The sequence below is a fragment of the Rhinatrema bivittatum genome, chromosome 3 (assembly GCF_901001135.1).
Source record: "Rhinatrema bivittatum chromosome 3, aRhiBiv1.1, whole genome shotgun sequence".
In the NCBI taxonomy this organism is placed as follows: domain Eukaryota; kingdom Metazoa; phylum Chordata; class Amphibia; order Gymnophiona; family Rhinatrematidae; genus Rhinatrema; species Rhinatrema bivittatum.
In genome coordinates this window covers 404,957,137-404,981,634 of record NC_042617.1, presented here as the reverse complement: position 1 = coordinate 404,981,634, position 24,498 = coordinate 404,957,137, and the positions used below count along the sequence as shown (strand labels likewise).

At 46.4% G+C, this 24,498-nt stretch overlaps 1 protein-coding gene across 6 annotated transcripts in view; it reads left to right on the top strand.

The window, feature by feature from the left end:
* The window catches only part of PHF3 (PHD finger protein 3), a 348,354-nt gene that overhangs the window by 319,820 nt on the left and 4,036 nt on the right, over window positions 1–24,498 (top strand). For all 6 annotated transcript variants that reach the window (XM_029595668.1, XM_029595666.1, XM_029595667.1 and 3 more), the window contains 3 exons: window positions 11,017–11,164; window positions 21,804–21,893; window positions 23,964–24,159. In XM_029595668.1, the coding sequence (XP_029451528.1) occupies window positions 11,017–11,164; window positions 21,804–21,893; window positions 23,964–24,159 (434 nt within the window). The remainder of the gene's footprint in view (window positions 1–11,016; window positions 11,165–21,803; window positions 21,894–23,963; window positions 24,160–24,498) is intronic.

Sequence of the window (24,498 nt, the reverse complement as noted above, 5' to 3'; positions counted from 1 at the left end):
GTGGAGATGCATCTCTCACTCTCACACACACACAGGGCCCCCCGCGGCCCGGAAGAGGAAGTGGAGAGTATCGGGTGCCTGCGCGGCAAGAAGAGGCCACGCTAGTGCGCTCGGCATCGGCCCGAAGAAAAGAAGACTGCAGCGCGGCTCGGAGGAAAATGAAGAGGTTCAGCCGCGGCTGATGGGACTCCTCCTCCGCGAGGGCTGAAAATGAAGAGGTTAGCGTTGTGAGGAGGCTGCTGCTGCCGCGAGTTCCCGGGGTGGGGGAGAGAGAGAGTGAATGAGCGAGCAAGCTGTGTTTGCTCGCTCATTCACTCTCTCTCTCCCCTACCCTGGGAACTCGCGGCAGCAGCAGCCTCCTCCCAACGCTAACCTCTTCATTTTCAGCCCTCGCGGAGGAGGAGTCCCATCGGCCGCGGCTGAACCTCTTCATTTTCCTCCGAGCCGTGCTGCAGTCTTCTTTTCTTCGGGCCGATGCCGAGCGCACTAGCGTGGCCTCTTCTTGCCGCGCACGCACCCAATACTCTTCACTTCCTCTTCCGGGCCGCGGGGGGGGGGGGGGGGGCGGGAAGAAGAGAGCACGCCGGTGCCGCTGACTCCAGCTGTCCTGCCGCGTTCCGCCCGGGCTGACAGCATTTTAAGCCCGGGCGGAGGAGGACCGGGGAGCAGCTGGGTCAGCGGGAAAGTGTGGCGACACTTGTCTGCGAGCCAGATGCAGCCCTCAAAAGAGCCATATCTGGCTCGCGAGCCATGGGTTCCCGACCCCTGCTCTAAGTGAACTTAATAGCAGGGAATGGACTTCTCCTCCAAGAACTTATCCAATCCTTTTTTAAACACAGCTATACTAACTGCACCCACCACAACCTCTGGTAACAAATTCCAGAGTTTAATTGTGCGTTGAGTAAAAAAGAACTTTCTCCGATTAGTTTTAAATGTGCCCCATGCTAAATTTATGGAGTGCCCCCTAGTCTTTCTACTATCCGAAAGAGTAAATAACCGATTCACATCTACCCGTTCTAGACCTCTCATGATTTTAAACATCTCTATCCTATCCCCCCTCAGCCATCTCTTCTCCAAGCTGAAAAGTCCTAACCTCTTTAGTCTTTCCTCATAGGGGAGCTGTTCCATTCCTCTTATTTTGGTAGCCCTTCTCTGTACCTTCTCCATTGCAATTATATCTTTTTTTGAGAAGCGGCGACCAGAATTGTGCACAGTATTCAAGGTGTGGTCTCACCATGGAGCGATACAGAGGCATTATGACATTTTCCATTTTATTCACAATTCCCTTTCTAATAATTCCCAACATTGTTTGCTTTTTTGACTGCCGCAGCACACTGAACCGACAATTTCAATGTGTTATCCACTATGATACCTAGATCTCTTTCTTGGGTTGTAGCACCTAATATGGAACCCAACATTGTGTAATTATAGCATGGGTTATTTTTCCCTATATGCATCACCTTGCACTTATCCACATTAAATTTCATCTGCCATTTGGATGCCCAATTTTTCAGTCTCACAAGGTCTTCCTGCAATTTATCACAATCTGCTTGTGATTTAACTACTCTGAACAATTTTGTGTCATCTGCAAATTTGATTCTCACTCATCGTATTTCTTTCCAGATCATTTATAAATATATTGAAAAGTAAGTGTCCCAATATAGATCCCTGAGGCACTCCACTGCCCACTCCCTTCCACTGAGAAAATTGTCCATTTAATCCTACTCTCTGTTTCCTGTCTTTTAGCCAGTTTGCAATCCACGAAAGGACATCGCCACCTATCCCATGACTTTTTACTTTTCCTAGAAGCCTCTCATGAGGAACTTTGTCAAACGCCTTCTGAAAATTCAAGTATACTACATCTACTGGTTCACCTTTATCCACATGTTTATTAACTCCTTCAAAAACGTGAAGCAGATTTGTGAGGCAAGACTTGCCCTGGGTAAAGCCATGCTGACTTTGTTCCATTAAACCATGTCTTTCTATATGTTCTGTGATTTTGATGTTTAGAACACTTTCCACTATTTTTCCTGGCACTGAGGTCAGGCTAACTGGTCTGTAGTTTCCCAGATCGCCCCTGGAGCCCTTTTTAAATATTGGGGTTACATTTGCTATCCTCCAGTCTTCAGGTACAATGGATGATTTTAATGATAGGTTACAAATTTTTACTAATAGGTCTGAAATTTCATTTTTTAGTTCCTTCAGAACTCTGGGGTGTATACCATCCGGTCCAGGTGATTTACTACTCTTCAGTTTGTCAATCAGGCCTACCACATCTTCTAGGTTCACCGTGATTTGATTCAGTCCATCTGAATCATTACCCATGAAAACCTTCTCCATTACGGGTACCTCCCCAACATCATCTTCAGTAAACACCGAAGCAAAGAAATCATTTAATCTTTCCGCGATGGCCTTATCTTCTCTAAGTGCCCCTTTAACCCCTTGATCATCTAACGGTCCAACTGACTCCCTCACAGGCTTTCTGCTTCGGATATATTTTAAAAAGTTTTTACTGTGAGTTTTTGCCTCTACAGCCAACTTCTTTTCAAATTCTCTCTTAGCCTGTCTTATCAATGTCTTACATTTAACTTGCCAACGTTTATGCTTTATCCTATTTTCTTCTGTTGGATCCTTCTTCCAATTTTTGAATGAAGATCTTTTGGCTAAAATAGCTTCTTTCACCTCCCCTTTTAACCATGCCGGTAATCGTTTTGCCTTCTTTCCACCTTTCTTAATGTGTGGAATACATCTGTACTGTGCTTCTAGAATGGTATTTTTTAACAATGACCACGCCTCTTGGACATTTTTACTTTTGTAGCTGCTCCTTTCAGTTTTTTTCTAACAATTTTTCTCATTTTATCAAAGTTTCCCTTTTGAAAGTTTAGCACAAGAGCTTTGGATTTGCACACTGTTCCTCTTCCAGTCATTAAATCAAATTTGATCATATTATGATCACTATTGCCAAGCGGCCCCACCACCGTTACCTCTCTCACCAAGTGCTCCACTGAGAATTAGATCTAAAATTGCTCCCTCTCTCGTTGGTTCCTGAACCAATTGCTCCATAAAGCTATCATTTATTCCATCCAGGAACGTTATCTCTCTAGTGTGTCCTGATGATACATTTACCCAGTCAATATTGGGGTAATTTAAGTCTCCCATTATTACTGTACTACGAATTTGGTTAGCTTCCCTAATTTCTCTTAGCATTTCACTGTCTGTCTCACTAACTTGACCAGGTGGACAGTAGTATACCCCTATCACTATAGTCTTCCCCGACACACAAGGGATTTCTACCCATAAAGATTCAATTTTGTATTTAGTCTCATGCAGGATGTTTATCCTGTTGGACTCTATGCCATCCCGGTCATAAAGCACCACACCTCCTCCCGGGTGCTCCTCTCTGTCATTGCGATATAATTTGTACCCTGGTATAGCACTGTCCCATTGGTTATCCTCTTTCCACCTTGGCTCTGAGATGCCAATTAAGTCTGTCATTCACTGCTATACATTCTAATTCTCCCATCTTACTTCTTAGACTTCTGGCATTAGCATACAAACATTTTAAAGTTTGTATGCTAATGCCCATTGTAAGATTAGGCTCTTAACATCCAGGTTGTGAGCAACAGGGCTTAGATGTTAGGATGCCTCAACCTGCCTTGATCTTGTGTGATGAGATCTGGGGAAGTCCCCAGCCTGATTGGTTTCCTGATAAACGTCTCCCAGAGGAGTGAAAAACAAACCTGTCTCGGCCAGTGAGGGGCTATGAGGATCATAGTCCCTTTGTCCTCTTGAAGCTTCAACAAAGTCTTTATCACCAGTGGAGTTGGAGGATACACTTACAAGAGGCCTTCACCAAAATGGCGAGCAAAGGCATTTGAGGCTGGTTTGTTGCGTGACCTGTACAGGGAACAAAACTGAGGAAGCTTCCTGTTTCAAGGCACAGTGAACATATCCACCTCCATACTTCCCCCACAGGCGGAAGATCCGATTCTCTACTCCTTGGTCCAGAGATCATTCGTGGGGCCAAAGGAATGACTCAACCTGTCTGCTATTGCATTCTCTCTTTTGGTTATATACATGGCCCTGAGCACCATCCCTTGGGAGAGGACCCATGACCAAATCTGAATTGCTTGCCGACACAAGATATGAGCCCGTACCTCCCTGCTTGTTGACATACCACATTGCAAACTGGTTGTTTGTATTAACACAAGTTTGTTGGACAACCGATCTCTGAAAGCCCATAGAGTGCACCTGTTCGCCCGGAGCTCCAGGAAGTTGATTTGACACAACTGTTCCTGGGTGGACCAGAGACCTTGGGTGCCATGTTCATCTAACATGAGCCTGCCAACTCAAGGGTGGATGCATCCATTGTCAGTACATTTTGGGCCCAAGGACTTTGGAGGGTGACCCCCGCCCCCCCATCCCAGATTGGAATCTTCCTGCCACCAGGATGAGGAGTCCCAGAGGGACAGAGTAACTTAGATGTAGTCTTGAAGCTCCTGAGTCACCTGATGCCAGTGGGATCATAATGTCCATTGGGCTCTCCACATATATAATCGTGCAACATGTACTGTTTCGGCCATGTGGCCTAACAGCCTCGAAATGTGCCAACGTGAGACTTGCTGACTCACTTGAATCTCTGCCACGATGGTCATCAGAGATGGCCTTCTGGCATGGCAGAAAGACCTTGGTCTGAGCCATGTCTAGCAGGGCTCCTACGAAATCCAGTTGTGGTAACAGGCTGAGATGGAACTTGGGGTAGTTGATGACGAACCCTGGTGACTCCAGCACCCGCATGGTCCAGCTCATGGACTCCTCGGCCCCTACCTGAGAGGTGCTCTTGACCAACCATTCATCCAGGTAATGGAAAACCTGGACTCCCAGTCTGCAAAGATGTGCTGCCACCATGGCTAGGCATTTTGTGAAGGCACATGGGGCTGACGCTAGCCCAAATGCCAAAATGTGGTACTGGAAGTGATACTGTCCCATTACAAATCTGAGATACTTCCAGTGACTGTGAAAGATTTTGATGTGAGCGTACGCATCCTTCAGATTGAGGGAGCATAACTAGTCCCCTTTTTGCAACAAGGGATCAAGATGCCCAGGGAAACAATCTTGAACTTTTCTCTTCTAAGAAATTTGTTTAAGGGCCTTAGGTCTAAGAGGGGATGGAGTCCTGTTTTCTTTAAAATCAGGAAGTACCAGAATAAAATCCCAGCTCTCTTTGCCCTCGTGGAATGGACTCGACTGCCCTGGCCGTTAAGAGAGAGGAGAGCTCCGCTAAGAGTTCTTTCTATTGTGCTACTGGTCCTCAGTGCAGACTCGGAGGTCAGTTGGCAGGTACTCAAAAGATTTCATTTGTACTCTCTGCAGATGTTGGACAAGACCCCCACTGGTCAGAGGGTTATACTGGGTCACCAGCTCATGTAAACCTGCAGCCTCCCCCCGAGCAGGGCATCCATCGTCTCAGGAACAGCAGACTTGGCTATGTTCCCATCGATCCAGTCAAAACCCCATCCTGGGAATTGACTGGGATTCATGCTGGGGCTTCGGGGCCCTCTGCCACCTAGGGCAGCTATGAGGGCCCTGCTGTGGCTGCCAGGGTTGAGTAGGCGGAGGATAGTATTTCCTCAGAAGAAAGAATTCCTCTGCCAAACCTCAAAAGTCTCCTCACTGAGGAGGATGGGTCCTGGGTGCCGATGGAGAGCTGTTGAAGTGTTGCATGGTGCTCGCATCTGAGCCACTGCGTCCTTCACCTTATCTGTGAAGAGATTCTCTCAGGTCAATGGCATGTCAGTGAGCCGCTGATGCACTTCCTGATGAAAATCAGTCACTCACAGTCAGGCGAGTCTGCGAGCACTGATCCCAGCAAGAGAGACCTTTGATTCAGTCTCAAAATAATTGTAGATCAACTTGGCCCCGTGTTTTCCACATTTCAGGCCCTTATGCACCAGTGACAGGAGAGTGTCCTGCTGCAGCTTCAGAATGTCCTGCATATATTGGCTCATATAGAAGTGGTAGGCCACTATGCAGGCAATAAGAATAGCGCCCTGAAAGACCTTCCTCCCAAGAGCATAAGAACATAAGAACATAAGAAAATGCCATACTGGGTCAGACCAAGGGTCCATCAAGCCCAGCATCCTGTTTCCAACAGTGGCCAATCCAGGCCATAAGAACCTGGCAAGTACCCAAAAACTAAGTCTATTCCATGTAACCATTGCTAATGGCAGTGGCTATTCTCTAAGTGAACCTAATAGCAGGTAATGGACTTCTCCTCCAAGAACTTATCCAATCCTTTTTTAAACACAGCTATACTACCTGCACGAACCACATTCTCTGGCAACAAATTCCAGAGTTTAATTGTGCGTTGAGTAAAAAAGAACTTTCTCCGATTAGTTTTAAATGTGCCCCATGCTAACTTCATGGAGTGTCCCCTAGTCCTTCTACTATCTGAAAGAGTAAATAACCGATTCACATCTACCCGTTCTAGACCTCTCATGATTTTAAACACCTCTATCATATCCCCCCTCAGTCGTCTCTTCTCCAAGCTGAAAAGTCCTAATCTCTTTAGTCTTTCCTCATAGGGGAGTTGTTCCATTCCCCTTATCATTTTGGTAGCCCTTCTCTGTACCTTCTCCATCGCAATTATATCTTTTTTGAGATGCGGCGACCAGAATTGTACACAGTATTCAAGGTGCGGTCTCACCATGGAGCGATACAGAGGCATTATGACATTTTCCGTTTTATTCATCATTCCTTTTCTAATAATTCCCAACATTCTGTTTGCTTTTTTGACTGCCGCAGCACACTGAACCGACGATTTCAATGTGTTATCCACTATGACACCTAGATCTCTTTCTTGGGTTGTAGCACCTAATATGGAACCCAACATCGTGTAATTATAGCATGGGTTATTTTTCCCTATATGCATCACCTTGCACTTTTCCACATTAAATTTCATCTGCCATTTGGATGCCCAATTTTCCAGTCTCACAAGGTCTTCCTGCAATTTATCACAATCTGCTTGTGATTTAACTACTCTGCACAATTTTGTGTCATCTGCAAATTTGATTATCTCACTCGTCGTATTTCTTTCCAGATCATTTATAAATATATTGAACAGTAAGGGTCCCAATACAGATCCCTGAGGCACTCCACTGTCCACTCCCTTCCACTGAGAAAATTGCCCATTTAATCCTACTCTCTGTTTCCTGTCTTTTAGCCAGTTTGCAATCCACGAAAGGACATCGCCACCTATCCCATGACTTTTTACTTTTCCTAGAAGCCTCTCATGAGGAACTTTGTCAAACGCCTTCTGAAAATCCAAGTATACTATATCTACCGGTTCACCTTTATCCACATGTTTATTAACTCCTTCAAAAAAGTGAAGCAGATTTGTGAGGCAAGACTTGCCCTGGGTAAAGCCATGCTGACTTTGTTCCATTAAACCATGTCTTTCTATATGTTCTGTGATTTTGATGTTTAGAACACTTTCCACTATTTTTCCTGGCACTGAAGTCAGGCTAACCGGTCTGTAGTTTCCCGGATCGCCCCTGGAGCCCTTTTTAAATATTGGGGTTACATTTGCTATCCTCCAGTCTTCAGGTACAATGGATGATTTTAATGATAAGTTACAAATTTTTACTAATAGGTCTGAAATTTCATTTTTTAGTTCCTTCAGAACTCTGGGGTGTATACCATCCGGTCCAGGTGATTTACTACTCTTCAGTTTGTCAATCAGGCCTACCACATCTTCTAGGTTCACCGTGATTTGATTCATGATGCTGAGGAAATGGTCAGAGGGCACTTGGCCTTTCTGAGAGCAGATTCGACCACCACAGACTCAACTCGGAGAGCCTTGTGGCCAAGATAAATCGCGTTCACCTTCCTGCTGACAGAAGGAACTGAGAGGGGGGGGGGGGGGCTGTTCCTACATCCTTATCATTAATTCCACAAGGATCTCGTGCACTGTGACTGCCATGATCTCCTTTCAAGACTCCACATACTGGAGGATATCCAACATCTTGGGTTGGGTATCCTCCTCAGTCTGTAACTGAAATGGGATGGCTTCCGCTATTACCCAGACAAAATCTGCGAAGTAGATGTCTTCCAGAGGAGACTTTCTTCTATCTTCGGGAGGAGATGATTGCAAGACGAGACCACCCGACATGTCAGAAACATCATAGGAGTCATTCCCCCCCCCCCCCCCCCCCCCAAGATTCATACGGGCCCTCATCACCCAAAAGAGGGGACGGGGTCCTAGGCACTCTGCCTCCAACCAGTGGTATAGGCACCGACTCAACTGCCGTGGGGTCTCAGGCTCCAGTGTCATCCCAGTCCCCAGCTGAGCTTCCTCCTCCGAGGAATCATATACAAGCAACAGATCGGCCATGGCACCTCCAATTCCCTGCTGGGTGTCTATGCAGTCCTGGGAACAGACAGGGGTTGCGTCAGTAATGCTCTGAGCGCATGCAGGGATTCCAAAAGCAGGTTGAGGAGGGATGCGCCTGTCCTGGTGACATTGGTGCTCCAATGCCAAGACTCTGCACAGTCTTCTCCACAGCTAGCTGCACATGCCTCTCCAGCATCTCCTCGAAAAGTGCCAGTCCCAGGAAGTGTAACCACATCCTCTTCAGAACTGGGAGGAGGATCAATGGCGGGCATCATAATTGATGGAGACCATCATGTATCCCGCATATCGATGGAGGATTGGCTTTCCTCACCACGGGGACACTTTGAGGGCACCACAGCAGAAGCTGGTGCATCCCCGTGTAAAGCACCATGCATCGATTGAGACTGATGCCTATGCTTCTTCATCTTCCTCAGTCCTTATATGTATATTTTAATAGTAGTAGCATATGCTGGTGCTGCTGCTACTGCTGCCGCCATATGGCTCATATCCTGCTGTCAGTTATTATAGGTAACATCTCCCCTGATCTCAGCATGTCTGCTGTTCCACATTCAAGTTTCTAGGCCTCTGCTGGCTTGCACTTAGGTCGCTTCAGAACTATAACATGCTGTTGATCGCAAGGACTATAAGAGACATTTTGAAGGACTATACATAGATCACAGGCCTCAGGATGTATAGCTAGTGACTATAAATGTAAAGTATACCTGGGGATACTTTGTTTTGTTTTCTTTCAGCAGATTAGTTTTGTTTGTTATTCTTTATACAGTTTGCATTTTCTATTGGGAAAGAGTTCTTCAGGTGTATGGAGCTTTTGAATGGATAGACAATTTTCTTTTCTTAGTTTACTTTCGGGCCGATACAGTAAAAACGCGGGAGAGTGGGCGAGCAATTCAGTATTTTAATTTATTAAAATTAGGCCCGGTGGTAAAAGAGGCGCTAGGGACACTACCGCGTCCCTAGCGCCTCTTTTTTTGACTGAAGCGGCAGCTGTCAGCGGGTTTGACAGCAGACGCTCAATTTTGCCGGCGTCGGTTCTTGAGCCCGCTGACAGCCACGGGTTTGGAAACTGGGCGCCGGCAAAATTGAGCGTCCGGTTTTCGACCCGCCAGCTGCGGGCCCATTTAAAATGTTTTTTTCACATTTTTAAACTTTCGGGACCTCCGACTTAATATCGCCATGATATTAAGTCGGAGGGTGCACAGAAAAGCAGTTTTTACTGCTTTTTCAGTGCACTTTCCCGGTGCCTGGAGAAATTAGCGCCTACCTTTGGGTAGGCGCTAATTTCTGAAAGCAAAATGTGCGGCTTGGCTGCACATTTTGCTTTCTGAATCGCGCGGGAATACCTAATAGGGCCATCAATATGCATTTGCATGTTGCAGACGCTATTAGGTTCGGGGGGGTTGGACGTGCGTTTTGGACGCGCTATTACCCCTTACTGAATAAGGGGTAAAGCTAGCGCGTCCAAAACGCGCGTCCAAATGCTGTTGGAGCGCACTGTACTGTATCGGCCTGTTTATCAGAGGAGTAGATGTGTCTTGACCAGAAATCGGTATAGGGACATAGCTACAATACCTGAATATAATCCACTTTGAAGTGCCTGAAAGGCAGAATATAAATCACCCAAATAAGTAAAGGAATTTTGTTATATTTAAACCTTTATATTCCACCTAATTCAACATCTGTCATTCTAAGAGGATTACCGCATATTATACATACTTAATGGATCACAATCTAGAGACATTAAAAAATATTTTATATGGATATTAATATTAAACGGTAACAAAAAATAAAATAAAAGCCTTAGGCTGCACTAGATGCATAAAGAGAAACAAGTAGGACTTTAACGTTTTCTTAAACATCTTACTATCAAATTCTGCCATGAGATCCATTGGAAGATTATTCTAGAGGGTAGGCCAATTCCTGAAAATACTTGAGTTGTCTGCAATCAGCACTGCTAGAGAGGATTACTAGCAGAGACTTAATTGCAGATGATAGAAAATGTCCCCCTTTGATCACTAACTCATTTCCTTCAAATCCAATTGTTCCCCGTTGCATAGTATTTTGTGCACCTGCATTAGTATCTTGAACTGTATTCTGTAACATTTATCAGGTAATATTCTGGTCTTCCTGTAATACCATTAAGAAGCATTATGAGAAGTAACTATTAGGACCTGTTGCAGAAAGTGTTGGTTAAAACTGCAGTGCCTTCCTCACCCGTATACTGTGCTGCTGTGTGAATCATCCACTGAATCGAAGAGGCAAAAGTAAAATGTGGTTACTCCTCAAAGAAGAGCCCTGGTTTCCTTTTTAGTGCACATTCCCTCTTTTTTCTTTCTGCACAGTTACATAAACAGTCTTTCTATTCTTCTTGCACCTTAAACTAAAGTAGGGGGTGGTTTGTGAGTTATCTGTTTTTCTTTCTTTTATTGTACTGCATAACTTACAATTGCAAAGCAAAATGGGCTCCTTAGTGAGTGCAACCTCCTTTTAAAGCATACTCTAGGACTCTTTCCCTTTTCTTCCAGCAATAGAAAGGCATGCTTAATATGATAAATACATCCTGAAAGTATAATCTGATAACTAATTCTCAGTGTTTCTGAATCTAGATCAGAGATTCCTGTTAACAATGAAGATGAATCCACGTTCCTGACTCGGTTGTCTTATATCTGGAAAGGTTTTATCAACATGCCTTCTGTGGCAAAATTTGTTATTAAAGCCTATCCAGTTTCTGGCTCTCTTGAGTATTTAACTGAGGTACAGCATTTCTTTAACTGCATTGCAATTACTTTTATTTATTTATTTACATTTATTAATCACTTTTGTTACACTTGAATGATCCACTAATGAGAGAGCTTATAATAGGTTTGCATGTTTTAAGAAAACCTGAATCATTTTCTTTGTGAGAAATACACAACATTCTCAAAAACGTGAATGACTTTGTTCTGCTTCCGTCAAGGGAAGCAGAAATCCAGTGGTTACAGTGAAAATCAATTGGATCACCAATTCTGTTCATTTATAATTAAAAGGGTTTGGTATATGTGGAACAGCTTCTCCCAGGACAAGCAGGATGGTAGTCCTCATATATGGGTGACGTCATTAGGCGGTGCCCTATGCCCAGCATGTCATGATCCCTGTGTCCACAGGGGTCTCCCTTCAGTCTCTTTTTTTTCCCGCGCTGCAGTTTGCCTCGCGTTTAGGAGCTCTGTGAGATTTTTTTTCTCACAACTTTTCCTCATGGAAAACTTGAAGTTTTACTTCACAAATAATTTCCCTACACGGGTCTCCCTTCGCGTACATTTTCATCGCCTCTCGGCGAGTACTATTCTGTGTTCTCCGGTCGGTTCCTGTCACCTCACTGTTGGTTCCCCTGGGTTACCAACCACTTTGCGGCCCTCTTTTTTTTTTTTCTCTCCTTGCGTCTATCACGCTTGGTCCGCCTCCCGATGCTCACTGGTGTCCTTGCTGCGAAGAGTGGAGACGATTCCTCCAAATGACATCTCCTTTGCCACTTTTGTAAAGGAAATATCTGAAATCATCCCTTTCGACCTGGTCACTAAAGAGGACCAGAAGTTTTCGGGAGGGTCTAGGTCATAAAATCTTCCGGGGATCCATGTTGGTCACATATTGCTGTTTACCAGCTATGTTTGACACAACACCAAGGGAATCTCACTGCCATCAACATGAAGTTCGATCAACATATGACTGCTTCGAAACGTCCTCCCGTTGCCAGCAACTGGACTCGGTGCTAGATGGTGAACCTGGCTTTTGGCCCCTGATTTACGGCCCGAAGTCCAAGATAAACTAGCTGATCCCCCATGCACCGCAGATCATCTCTTCGTGCACAAGGTCCAGCAGACAGTGGCTGAATTGCAAGACCACCGCTAGACCCTGCGACAGCTCTCTACATTTCTTGCAAATCTTCCCTCCTCGGCTAGAAAACCAGCGAAGAGGGATGCTGGAAGGACCTTTTACCGCTCACACGAGTATTATCCAGCTCCCGTGTGAGACCAACCAATCCACTTCAAAAAGCACTTACACATCAACAACCGATATCCAGATCACACCAGCTCCGCCAGTCTGGCAGGCTTATGGATTTTGAAACCTTGCCAGAGAACAGAACAGTCCATCCTACTGAAGACCAGGGCTCGGGACACCGTTCCCCGGACAGAGCAAGGCAGAGAATTTTAATCCTGCTATTTCCTACTTCCAAGGAAAACAGGCGACCTCCGCCCATCCTGGGCCTCAGAAATTTCTTCAGAAAGAAAAGTTCAGAATGGTTCTCTCGACACCATGCTTCCCTTACTACAACAAGGAGGTTGACTCTATTCTCAGGACTTCAATACACTATCATGGTGAGTCATCAACATTTTCAATTCCAAGTTCTGCCATTCGAACTAGCTTCAACACCTCGTGTATTACACCAAATGCCTAGCAGCGATTGCCGCTCATCTATGAAAAAACAGCATTCACGTGTTTCCTTACCTGGACGACTGCCTAATAAGGAGTCAGTCCAAACAAGGATCTCTAAATTCTCTAAGACTCACTATAAATCTTCTAAATTTACTGGGATTTCTGATCAACTACTATAAATCCCATATGGATCTATCTCATCTCCTTGCCTCCATCGGAGCAGATCTGGGCACTACAGTCCAAAAGGCCTTCCTGCCCAACAACCGCGCAGACATCCTATCAAACTGTCCACATCTCTGCACGCATGCAACATAGCCTCAGCCCATCAATTCTTCCCATTGCTGGGCGACATGGCTTCCATGGTCCATGTCACTCCTTTGGCCAGACTACCCATGGGGAAAACTCAGTGCACTTTAAAATTCAGTGGCTCCAAGCCGTTTAACCGCTTTCGTCCCTGATCCATGTCACCGATCCAGTAACCAATTCCTCAGGTGACCTTGGCCACAGTCGCATCCAACTTGGGTTGGGGAGCTCATACTAACAACCTCCAAACCCAAGATGTGTAGACTTCGCTCGATGAACAGTCTCTCATCAAACTTCCTGGAGCTTCGAGCCATACGTTATGCCATTTATGCCTTCAAACACTGCCTCTCACATAAAATTGTGTGGATACAGACAGACAACATAGTGGCAATGTGGTACCCGAACAAGCAGGGATGCACAGGCTCTTATCGGCTCTTCCAGGAAGCCACGCAGATCTGGGCCTGGGCCCTTGCACACTCCATGCATCTCCAGGCCACTTATCTAACAGGCATACTGAGCGTACTAGTAGACCATCTCAATCGATGTCTCCATTGTGTAGCGAGCAAAATATTCTAGCGCTGAGGGTAACCAACCATTGACCTCTTTGCGTCCGAATTGAACCACAAAGTGGACAGATTCTGCTCCCTACACAGGCAACGAAACGCATTAGCTATGGACACCTTTGCTCGCTCCTGGAACAAAGGCCTTCTATATACGTCTCCTCCAATACCACTCATAGCCAAAAAACTTTCATGAAGCTACAGCAGGACACAGGGGTTTAATGATTCTCATACCCCGTACTGACCTCGACAAGTTTGCTTCCCCATACTTCTTGACCTATCAATCCAGGAACCAATTCGCCTGTCCACAGCTCAATCTCATAACACACAATCATGGCAATTTATACCATCCAAACCTTCAAATCTTTTCAGGTATTTATAGCTTCACGAAAACCTTCCACATGTAAATCTTACCATTTCCTAGCGTGTAGCAGATGGACTCAAAACAAATGGGTATAGTGTGCTCGTGCTAGCAGTTGGAGACTGATCTGACGTCAGCACAGGTACATATACCCCCACAGGAAGTGCCGCAAATTAGTAATTTCCGTCTCCAAAGCAGTTTGGAGCTACCTCACGCTCGCTGAGCGACTAAATTCCTAGAAGAAACCTATTGAAGACAAGCCCCGCACTCCTGTGGTGAGGCCCTCACCCAGTTGAGTTTCCCGAGCTGACTTCCGTGGTCCCTCGGATGCAAGTGCCTCGGTCCGGTGGCCGGTTCGCGGCAGGGACCTAGCCCCCGAGTGAGAAGGGCTCGGGTGCGGCTTGGCCCCCGAGCGAGACGAGTTCGGGCGCGGCCTAGAGGTAGCGGGCGCACTTCCTTATGCGCGGCGGTTGAAGGTACACTCCCCCCGCAGCCAGAGACCGCCCGGGTTGCGACCGGGAAGCGCCGAAGACAAGGTAAGGCGTATATCTTTACTTGGTCTCCGAGGAAGTGTGGATTCGCTGGGCCTGCCTACAGGGCAGCACACCAAGGAGGTTGCCATTTTGCCTGCCTACTCAACTTCGCCGATGAGCACACGTTACTAAGCTAAGCGCCTGCAATAGGCGCACGTTGTTAAGCGCCCGCGATAGGCACACGTTCGCACCGCCCGTGTATAGGCACACGTTTGTAAGCCGCTCGTGTATAGGCGCACGTTTATCAGACGCCCGTGGATAGGCGCACGTTTATAAGCCGCCCGTGGATAGGCACACATTTATAAGCCGCCCGTGGATAGGCGCATGCTGTTAAGCGCTCTTGTTAGGCGTACTTATTGGGCAACACCGGATTTCAGGCGAATGGCGCATAAGAAAGCCTATGTGGCCGCAGGGCCAGCACCTCCAAAATCTGGCATGAAAGCTCTAAGCCTCTGCTCAGCATGCAACCTCAGAGCTACACAGAGCGAGGGAGCAGACTCACTATGTGCCCAATGTGAGGAGGCCATGGGAGTTCCAGGACAGGACCGGCCCCAGCCCAGCGGTTCCGGGTCGCGGCGAGCAACCAGGGAACCCGAGAGACCTGGTGCCCCTACGGCCAGATCTGGCTTCGCTTTCCTGGGTGGAATTATTCAAGGGGATTCATGCCTTTGTCCAGATGCAGTCTGCTCCTCGAATGGATCTTTCCGTTCCGGTGGATCCGGTACCTGGCCCCTCGAGACCTAGGCGCGGCCACTCGCCTCCCAACAGCCCCGATTACGGGGATTCGGATTGCTCCCAGGATAGTGAGGAGCCCCCCGAGGAGGGTGAACTTCCCTCGGAGATAGAGCCATATCGGACTATGAGGCGCTTCTTTCGGAAAGAGGATCTTTCAGGCCTGGTCTCACAATGCCTATCGGAACTGGCCATTCCGGGCCAGGATGCCCCAGGGGACCCTAAAATGAACCCCCTGTTAGAGGGCCTGCGCCAACCGGCTCACCATTTTCCCCTCCTACAGGCCGCACAGCAGCTAATTGATCTGGAATGGAAGGTACCGGAGGCCTCCTTTAAAGGGGGTCGGGCCTTGGCAGGCATGTACCCTCTGGATCCGGCGTTCAAGGAGCTGTTGGCGTGCCCCAGGGTAGACGCCATAGTTAACGCAATAGTGAAACACACCACCATTCCGGTTGAGGGGGGAGCGGCCCTCAAGGATTCGCATGACCGCATGGACACCATTCTGAAACAAGCTTTTGAGGTAGCAGCCATGTCCCTACGAATCGCGACCTGCTGCACCGTGGCGACGCGTTCCTGTTTATCACAGGCGAAAAAACAACACCCAGGGAGCAGACATGGAATCAGCTCTCGCATTTCTCACTGACGCAGCCTCCGACCTCGTCCGTACGGCAGCCAAGGGAGTGTCCTCCTCAGTGGCAGCCAGGAGACAGCTTTGGCTACGCAATTGGGCAGCCGACTCGTCCTCCAAAACACGACTTACAAGAATGCCCTTTAAGGGTTCCTTACTGTTCGGCAGCGATCTCGAGAACTGGGCCACTAAATGGGGTGCTTCTCCATTACCCCGTCTGCCAGAAGACAGGGCAAGGAGGAGTCAGTGTTCCTTTTCTAGACCATCTAGAGGTAGAACTTCTCAGCGCTTCAACCCTTATAGGACTCGTTATCGAGCGCCTCGTTCCCAGGCCAGGAACCAGTCCTTTTGGACTAAGCACAACAAGATGAGAACCGGCTCGGGTTCCGGCCCTGGCCGCAACCCACAATGACAATCAGCCGACCCATCCAGGGGTAGCAGCCATAGGGGGCAGGCTTATCCCTCTTTTACCGCAGGTGGGTCGAGATCACTTCGGACCAGTGGGTCCTCGCCATCATCCGAGAAGGATATTACCTGGATTTCTTTCGGCTTCCGCCGAACAAGTTTGTGGAATCTCCTTGTTCACCGCTCAAGGCAGCGGCACTAGAAGTGACCTTACAGAGGCTCCTGGCCCTAAAAGCCATAATCCCAGTACCTGCGGAAGAGGTAAATTCTGGGCATTATTCCATTTATTTCATAGTACCCAAGAAGGAGGGCACTTTCAGGCCCGTCCTGGACCTCAAGTCAGTCAACTGACACTTACGGGTCCCCAGCTTTCGCATGGAAACTCTATGGTCGGTCAAAAATTCAGTACAGCCAGGGGAGTTTCTCACCTCCCTAGATCTGTCAGAAGCCTACCTGCATATCCCCATCCATCGGGATCACCAGCGCTCTTTACGCTTCAAAGTCCTGAATCAGCACTTCCAGTTCCGAGCTTTACCCTTTGGGTTGGCCACCACGCCGCGGATCTTTACCAAGGTCATAGTAGTAGTGGCGGCGGCACTCAGGAAGGAAGGAATTCTCGTCCATCCCTATTTGGACGATTGGCTGATCAGGGCAAAGTCACCGGAGGAGAGCCACAGGGCAACCATCAGAGTTATAGCTCTTCTGGAAAGCCTCGGATGGGTAGTCAACATAAACAAGAGCTCCCTACAGCCGTCCCAGTCGCTGGAATACCTAGGGGTCCGATTCGACACCCGAGAAGAAAGACAAGGTCAGCCTGACCTCCAAGAGAAAATCAAAACTCCAGAGTCATCTGCAGGCCCTGCTGAGCGCCAGCCGGCCCACAGCTCGAGATTACCTACAGGTCCTCTGCCTCATGGCGTCCACTCTGGAGGTGGTGCCATGGGCGCGGGCTCATATGAGACTGTTGCAACGCGCCCTTCTATCTCGATGGAGCCCACGATCACAGAACTACACCGTACGCCTACCTTTACCGGCCAGAGTGCGGTATCAGCTACGGTGGTGGTTGCAGCCCGGCCACATGAACCGGGGGTCAAGAATGTCCTCCCCAACCTGGATTCTGCTCACCACAGATGCCAGCCTGAACGGATGGGGAGCACACTGCGAGGAACTCACCGCCCAAGGGCGGTGGACCAGAGAAGAGTCGAGGTGGAACATCAACCGACTAGAGGCACGGGCAGTCAGGCTAGCGTGCCTGCGATTTGCCCACAGACTTCACGACAGAGCGATCAGAGTGATGTCAGACAATGCCACCAAGGTGGCATACATCAATCGTCAGGGCGGAACCAGAAGCCAACAGGTATCCCTGGAAATAGCTCCCCTGATGATTTGGGCAGAAGCAAATCTCCAGGACATCTCCGCCGTGCACATTGCCAGGAAGGACAAACCGACGGCAGACTTCCTCAGCAGAGAAAGCCTAAACCCGGGGGAGTGGCAGCTGTCACCCACAGCCTTTCAGATAATTGTGGATCAATGGGGGATGCCAGCCATGGACCTCTTAGCGGACAGGTCCAACGCTCAAGTACCCAGATATTTCAGCCGCAGGCGGGATTCTCGGGCTCAGGGGATCGATGCCCTGGTACAGCCGTGGCCTCAGGGGATCCTGTTATACGCCTTTCCTCCATGGCCCCTGCTGGGCGCCATTGTACACAGGATTCAGCGACACAGAGGCCTAGTTCTTCTAGTGGCCCCAGACTGGCCAAGAAGACCCTGGTACGCAGACATGAGAAGACTACTGGCAGGGAACCCTCTACCTCTGCCTCCCTACAGGGACCTGCTGCGGCAAGGTCCCATCCTCCACGAGGATCCGGCTCAATTCTCTATTACGGTCTGGCCATTGAGAGGGCTCGACTGAAGAAAAGGGGATACTCGGAGCCGGTTATAGATACACTCATCCGAGCACGCAAGTTCTCCACATCCCTAACATATATCAGGATCTGGAGAGTTTTTGAAGCCTGGTGCGACTCTCACGGCACCAACTCGCATGCCGCTAAGATTCCTATCATTTTGGACTTCCTACAAGATGGACTTCAGAAGGGTCTGTCCCTCAGCTCCATCAAGGTTCAGGTAGCAGCGCTGTCTTGCTACGGTCCCAGGAGTGATGGCAACACCATTGCCAAACACCCAGACGTCTCACGTTTCCCGAAAGGAGTCAAACACATTCGCCCGCCACTGAAGTGGCCAGTGCCCTTGTGGAATCTCAACCTAGTATTGGAATTTTTGGCGGGATCAGCCTTCAGGCCCCTTTGAGGCCTATCCCTCCGTTTGTTAACCTTGAAGATGGTGTTCTTGCTGGCTGTGTGTTCAGCACGCCACATCTGAGCTACAAGCACTATCCTGTCATGATCCATTTCTCAGAATCACTCCAGAGGCTATCCATCTTCGTACAGTTCCATCCTTTTTACCCAAAGTGGTCTCACACTTTCACTTCAACCAAACCATATCCTTGCCTACCACGGAAGGTTTGAAGAAGTCGGAGGAAGGTCGAATGCTACGCCATCTCGACATCGGCAGACTGCTGTCCAGATACCTGGAAATGTCAGAAGCAGTACGAAAGACGGACCACCTGTTCATCCTGCACAGCGGGAAGAAGCAAGGGGAAGCGGCCTCACGGCCAACCATTGCCCGCTGGATTAAAGAAGTTATCAAGGCAGCCTACATAGAGGCGGGAAAACCACCGCCTCTACAGGTCAAAGCTTATTCTACCAGAGCGCAATCGGCCTCTTGGGCAGGAGCTAAGCTGCTGTCGCCTGCAGAGATATGTAAAGCGGCGAAGTGGTCCTTCCTCCATACCTTCTCCAGATTCTACTGTCTAGACGTCCAGGCCAGGGAGGACACAGCATTTGCGAGGGCAATCCTACACGGTCCTCGGGCACGGGAGTAGCTTTTGTATATCCCATTTGTTTTGAGTCCATCTGCTACACGCTAGGAAATGTTGAGATTACTTACCTGATAATCTCCTTTTCCTTAGTGTATGCAGATAGACTCAGCATCCCGCCCGGCTGCCGGCATACATGGGAATTCACCGACTCACGGTAAGCCATGTTTTCTTATAATAGGCCATCCGCCCTGCCGGGTGTCGACGCCTTCCTGTTGTGATCACTGGCGGTCTCCAGCTACTATCAATCGGTCAGGGTAATCGTGTTCATTTAATTGATCGGTCAGCTACAGCTTTTGCAAGGAAGATTACTGATTTGCGGCACTTCCTGTGGGGGTATATGTACCCGTGCTGACGTCAGATCCGTCTCCAACTGCTAGCACGAGCACACTATACCCATTTGTTTTGAGTCCATCTGCATACACTAAGGAAAAGGAGATTATCAGGTAAGTAATCTCAACATTAGAAATGGACAGGATTTACCAAATGGTGTACACAAAAAGTTATTGGCCCCTTTTCCTGCCCCACTCCATCTCTATTAGGCTATATAGGTTACCTTTCGTATTCTGGTCTCCAGACATCCTCTGCACAGGTACACCTCAGTGCCATTTCAGCGTACCACCAGGGAGTAGGGGATGCCCTGATAACGGCTCAACCCCTTATGAGGTTGAGCCGTTATGAGTCTGCTTATGATGGGCTTTCTACAACATAAGCCTCCTCGGCGATCACTTGTTACGGAATGGGACCTAAATGTAGTGCTCTCAAGGCTCATTCATTCCCCATTTGAGCCTTTGCATTCCTATGATATTAAAAATTCTAACATGGAAAATTCTTTTCCTCGTAGCCATTACATCTGCTCAAAGGGTCAGTGAGTTACAAGCCCTTGTTGCATACTCACCCTACACTAGGTTCCTCCGTGACTGAGTGATCCTCCGTACTCATCCTAAATTTCTTCCTAAGGTGGACACAGTCTCCCCCCTTACTCAGTCTATGGTCTGCCCATTCTTTTCCCAAGCCCTCACTCTCACCAGGGCAAGAGGTTTTTGCACACCTTGGACTGTATGCGTGCACTTGCATTCTATCTAGACTGCATTGCAGTCCATAGGAAATCCACCCAACTCTTTGTTTCTTTTGAAAAAAACAAGCTGGGAGTTGCAGTGGGCAGACAAACGCTCTCCAACTGCCTAGCAGACTATATCAAATTCTGCTATGAGGAAGCAGGCCTTCCTCTCCAGGGGTGAATGAAGGCACATTTTGTAACGGCCATGGCAACGTCGGTAGGACACTATCGTTCAGTACCAATTGCCAACATCTGCTAGGCTGCGACATGGAGTTCTCTTCACGCATTCGCAGCTCTCTACTGCTTAGATAAGGAAGGCCATCAAGACTCTGCCTTTGGGCAATCTGTCTTGAAAAATGTTTTTCCAGTATAATGCCCATCTCCTTCCACAACCACCTGCTGTGATTTCAGGCTGCCTCATCATTGCCACTAGCACCCCAATTATTGTGCCTGTTGCACGAGTTGTCTGCTATTGCCCAGTTGTATATGAGTCAGCCTGTAGCTTGCTAATCACCCATATGTGAGGACTACCATCCTGCTTGTCCTGGGAGAAAGCAGAGTTGCTTACCTGTAACAGGTGTTCTCCCAGGACAGCAGGATGTAGTCCTCACGAAACCCACCCACCACCCCGTGGAGTTGGGTCCGTTTACGTTTTGTTGTTTTATTTTTCGCTCGCACTTTTTAGCTACAAACGAGACGGAAGCAGGGGACCCCTGTGGACACAGGGATCATGGCATGCAGGGCATGCGCAGTGTGCCAGTCAAAATTTCTAGAAACTTTGACAAAAGTGTTCAGTAATAGGGCTCCGCCTAATGACGTCACTCATATGTGAGGACTACATCCTGCTGTCCTGGGAGAACACCTGTTACAGGTAAGCAACTCTGCTTTCCCATTAGAATGTGGTGGAGGGACAAAATAAGTAACAGAATTTAAAAAAAAAAAAAAAAAAATTTTAAAAAGCATTTGATGGAAGTAAGGAGAAAGTCAGAGATTGGGTGATGTTTCAATAGAAAGTAATTTGGCAAACTAGATGGTTTTAGGGTCCTTGTCTACCAGCATATTCTGTGTTTCTATGGAGTCGTCAAAATTGAAAGGAAGTTTCCTACCAGTCCAATGACAGATAACCTTAAAAACTGGTTTGTCCACCAGTTTTTATTATTGGGTTTCTGTGTTGCTAAGAAGCCTTGGGGGGATTTTTGATAAGATAATTCTTCTTAACATTTCTAATTTGTGTTTTGGTTTGTTTGCATTCTGTAATTGTATGTTACATTTAGTGTGCCTTTTTTTGTGTGAGGATTGCCATGGCGATAGAACATCATACATATTTTACCTCTTAGTGTGGCTTATGCTGTGGGTGTCTTTACTATTATTCACAAAATAGACACCCACCCATATCCCTTATTCCCCTACAAAAAAGAAAGAAAAGCTTACTACATTGATGCATGTCTACAATCCTTATTTCACAGGATTTACCAGATAGCATTCAAGTGGGAGGCAGGATATCGCCTCAGACTGTTTGGGATTATGTAGAAAAGCTCAAAGCTTCAGGAACCAAGGTAAACTACAAACCTTTTACTTTAAGGACTGAAAGTTTGAGTCGTACTGCTGTCACCTAAAGCATGACCAACTTTATTGTTAGTGTGAACTAGGAACCATGAAACATCAAAGGGTTCCTTTTGTTTTTAATCCTTTCCAGATGCAAAGAGAAATTGAAGCAAACCAGCCACCTCCCCTTCCCTGCCCCTCCCCTTCCCCGCCCCTCTCCTTGTGATTGTGAGTTTAGAACCTATTTAAACAGATGCAGTACTTTCGAATTTTCAGTCATATTGTATGTCAGATTCTTATTAACAGATTCCCAAAGTCTGTGCATGTTAATCCACTATCTCATTAATATTGTCAGTTAACAAATCCATTTCCATCCACACACTAACTTGTTTCAGCCAGTCTTCATTTTCCAGAATCCAAGGGCTTTCCTTCACATTAGAATCAGCTCTTGAATCAGCATTTTTAATGAAATTTGTACAGTGGTTTTTATCAAAGCATTCAAAATACAAACCAAGATCAAAGTCAAATAAGCAATAAGGCAGCCATATTATTGAGAGAGAGAGAGAGAGAAAGCAGTTAGTAGTAGTTACAGGGTCCAAAAGTAAAATAGCATGAGGAGTATTGCAGGGGATTACAATGAGTAGGTTATAGAAAGTTAGTGGAACCACATGGTTTTAATGGTGAGTATGTTTTGATTGTAAAGCAGTAGTTTGTACCAAAGGATGTAGAAAAATGGGAACAGAAAGCACACAGTTTATTGCACAGAAGAGGAGGAAAGCCAGGAAGAAAATGAGAGGAAAAATGTGAAGTGTAGGTTGTTAAGTAAACATAATGAAGAGATAATCGGAACCTTTTATGCTGAAGAATGGTGTAAATGGAATTGCTTATTAAACTAAACATGCAGATGAATATATTACGAGCAGAGCATCAAAAGCAGATGAATAATAAGCTTTTTTTTAAGATAAATTCAGAGTTAATCTTTCAGGGTTGTTCAGAATCAGTTAAGTGTGGGTGTATAAAATGGAGATCAGCAAAGAGAATATTGCAGTTTGTCTTGGAGGAGAATAGGAGAAAAGTATTTGCAAATAAAGTGGTACATCAGTGGGTCACAAACCTGTCCTGGTGATCTCTCAGCCAGTTGAGTTTTCAGAATGTCTACTGTGAATATGCATGAGGTAAATTTGCATACACTGAAGGTTCAATTTGTGTGTTTATCTCATGCATGTTTATTGTGGATATCCTAAAAACCAGACCAGCTATGAGTCACTAGGTTAGCTTTGGAAGCTTGTGGATTAAAAACATATGAAAGAAATTGATGAATATGATAAACATAGTGAAGGTGGTAGCAGGAAGACTTGATAATGAAGAAGACATATTTTTAAAAAAGGTATAAATTAGAGGTTATGAACAGGCAATGAGAGATTCCCAAAGAACAAAAAGTAGAGAGAGCTGTGACTAGGGAAAAATAGTATGTGAGGAGAAAACCTAAGATTTTCATGCACAGCAAGCTTGACATTGTACTCAGACATATAGAGAAGTGCATTCATCTATGAGGCTACTTTGAGTCACCAGGACAGCTTTGGAGTGAAGAAAGGAAAAGGGAGAAAGATTTTGCTGCCTTTAGCAGATTAGAGAAAATATGTGCCAATGATGGTATAAAGAGTGGGAGTTTGTATAGCTGTGGAGTCAGGTTTGATTCCTCTTTTTATAATTTGCCAGCAAATAAACCCACTGACTGTAGAACAAGTGATTTGTGAAATCCCTATCCTTTCCATGTAACTGGAAAAAGGGAGGGGGGTGAAACATAACACATTTCCTATTAATTCACTGTTTATATGATATCTGCTCTAGTTTATTATTTTTACATTTGTGGCTGTTGCTGTTTTCTCAGTCAAATGAATATCATCTTCCAAATGTTTTATTGTAGTGTAATATTGGTTGTTTATGAGCATAAACTTTTGAATTTATGCAAGAGATCTTTAAAAGTAATGCAATCTTAAGAATGATTTTCCCCTTATCCACAGCTTCATTATGACCTTAGTGGTATATGTAATTTTCAGTGTTTCTTTTTCTGTCCTTAGGAAACATGTGTAATTCGATTTAGTCCAGTAACCGAAGAGGATCAAATCTCTTATACCTTACTGTATGCATATTTTAGTAGCAGAAAACGTTATGGTGTAGTTGCCAATAACATGAGGCAGGTGAAAGACATGTATCTTATTCCTTTGGGTGCCTCAGAAAAAGTTCCACACTATCTGGTGCCTTTTGATGGACCTGGCAAGTATTTCCATTATTAAATGCTTATAGACAAAAGTGTGATTTTGTTAATTTAACATTATGCTTTTTTTTTTTTTTCATTATCTGCCAGTATGTTTCTTTGTCAATGTTCTTTCAGTGATTATAAGACTATGGTATTGCACCAGAAAATAAATTAGGCAAACAGGATGGGCATGACAGTCCTTGGTGCCATCATTTTCTATGTTCTCTGTTTATCAACAGAAGTAAAAAAAACAAAACAAAAAAAAAAACCCCCACACCTTTTCCTAATATTTATATGTGGAAAAATACAAAATAAACTAACAGAGAGCAAATATAGTATTAAAGGAACAGATTGGT